This window comes from Melanostigma gelatinosum, assembly GCF_949748355.1.
Source record: "Melanostigma gelatinosum genome assembly, chromosome: 11".
Taxonomy (NCBI): Eukaryota; Metazoa; Chordata; class Actinopteri; order Perciformes; family Zoarcidae; genus Melanostigma; species Melanostigma gelatinosum.
Window position 1 is genome coordinate 1188767 of NC_136644.1, and position 2141 is coordinate 1190907.

General features: G+C 51.4%; 1 protein-coding gene across 1 annotated transcript in view; it reads right to left on the reverse strand.

Annotated features, from left to right (window-relative positions):
- Positions 1–1336, reverse strand: part of adra2c (adrenoceptor alpha 2C) — a gene marked incomplete at both ends in the record, with an annotated part of 1347 nt that extends 11 nt beyond the window's left edge. Inside the window, one exon of the mRNA XM_079277909.1 lies at positions 1–1336. This exon is cut by the window's left edge and continues 11 nt beyond it. Within this exon, the coding sequence (XP_079134035.1) occupies positions 1–1336 (1336 nt within the window).
- Positions 1337–2141: the final 805 nt, after the last annotated feature.

Here is a 2141-nt window from a genome sequence, read left to right on the forward strand (position 1 = left end):
GCTTCCATGACTTGCAGAGGATCTTCTGGAAGGCTCTGCGGAAGTCCTGGTTGAAGATGGTGTAGATGACGGGGTTCAGCGAACTGTTGCAGTAACCGATCCAGAAAAAGAACTTGAACAGCGTCTCTGGGATCTGGCACGGCTCCCGGCAGATCCCATACAGGCTGTAGGAGAAGAAGAAAGGGAACCAGCAGACGACGAAGACCCCCATGACGACGGCGAGGACGAAGGTGAAGCGCTTCTCTCGAGCGGCGGAGACTTTGTTCCTGTTGACGGTGCTCCGGCGTTTGCGGCGGGACGAGAACAGCTCCATGGACTTGGAGCTGGCACGCGACTTCCTGCTGGAGTATTTAGAGGCGGAGCTGCTCTTCCGGCTGCACTTCCGGTCTTTTCTGTCGTCACGTTGATGTTTGGAGGAAATGGAACCTTTCTTGGGTTTCTCGTCTGACGAGCTGCTGTCCTCGAAGTCGTCCTCGTGGTCTGGATGTTTGGGCTTGTTCGGTAGGGGGGACCGAACTGCCTGCTCCTGGCAGTGTCCGTTCCCACGTTCCTGGTCTTTCATGCTCCCGTCCCTGCTGGACTTCAGCGACCCTCCTCGGCCAGGTTCGGCTTGGTCCATCCCATTCTCCAGCGGCGAGTCCACGTCCCTCTTCTTCTCTGACATTGTTCTGGTCCTGGTCTTTGCCACTTGGTAGATGCGAATATAGACCAGGATCATGATGACACAGGGGACAAAGAAAGAGCCGAGACTGGAGTAGAGGATGTACCAGGTCTCATCATTCAGGATACACTGAGGACTGTCCTCGTTGCTGCTCCTGTCCATTGATATCAGCGGTGGGAACGAGATGACGGCTGAGATCAACCACACCACCACAATCATCCCTTTAACTCTTTTAGGCGTTCTCTTTAAGTTGTACTCGACCGCCTGTGTCACTGACCAGTACCTGTCCAGACTAATAGCACACAGGTGAACAATAGAAGAGGTGCAGAATAAAACGTCCAGAGCCAGGTAGATGTCACACCAGATCTTTCCAAAGAACCAGTAGCCCATGAGTTCATTAGCCAGAGAAAAGGGCATGACCAGGGTGGCCACCAGTATGTCTGCACTGGCCAGGGAGACGAGGAAGAGATTCTGGGGCGGCTTCAGAGCTCTGCTGGTTAAAACGGCGATAACAACCAACACGTTCCCGACGATTGTAAACAGAATGAGAAAGCTGACAAGTCCGGCCAGACCCCAGATAGACAGCTGGCTGTACTTGCTCTGCGAGGTGAAATTAGAGGAGATATTTTCTGCAGCCATCCCGTCCTCCAGGCTGGAGCTATTCAAAAAATCCATTTTGAGTATTTCTTTAACATATGATTTTATTTAAAAATAAAATGTGTGGAAATAATCTGTAGAAATATCCCATTAAGACCTCAGCGCATATTTCACTATACTGCTGACGGCATGTTTTGTTCTCCTCACCTGCGATCCTCCACCTCCTGAATGCAGCTCTCTCCTCGGAGCAAAAATAAAAAGAGAGCGAGAGACGGAGACGGACTATGCAGAGTCTTTCAGAGCTCAAAGAGCGTGCAGGATGCTCCGCAGCAGAATTCCCGTAGTTGGAGCGCGGACTCCCTCCTCAGCGCGTCCTCTCCCATCCCGACTGCGCCCGCATCTCTCCACCTCCGCGTCCCCGCTGCGTCCTGAGAGAGGTTTGGAACAACCACGTGTCTTTCTTTTTCTTTTTTTACATTAGAAAAATACTAGCAGGGACTTGCTCCGGAGAGAAGGAGGCGATGAGATGATAGCGACATATTCTGTGATTCAAGAGTTGTGACAGTTGATCAGTGATTTAGGAATATTTAATACGGTCAGCGTGCTGCTGCTGGGAGCAGCGCGTGTTTCATGTGGGTCCAGTTTGTCTGCATTGACAGCTGATCAGTGACTCTCTCCCTCCTTCCTGCTCTGACTTTTGAAGGTCTGTTTCAGTAGCCTACGGAAAGCGTGCTTGCGTCCATTTCAATGGACGGAGTCAGGAGCTCTTATTAATAAGGGGAGGTCACATGTCAGAAGCAGGCTGGAGGTCAGTATTGTGACAGCCAGCCCCGGTGAGACAACCCTCACACCGTAAATGTATGAACAGCGTAAGATAAGCAAT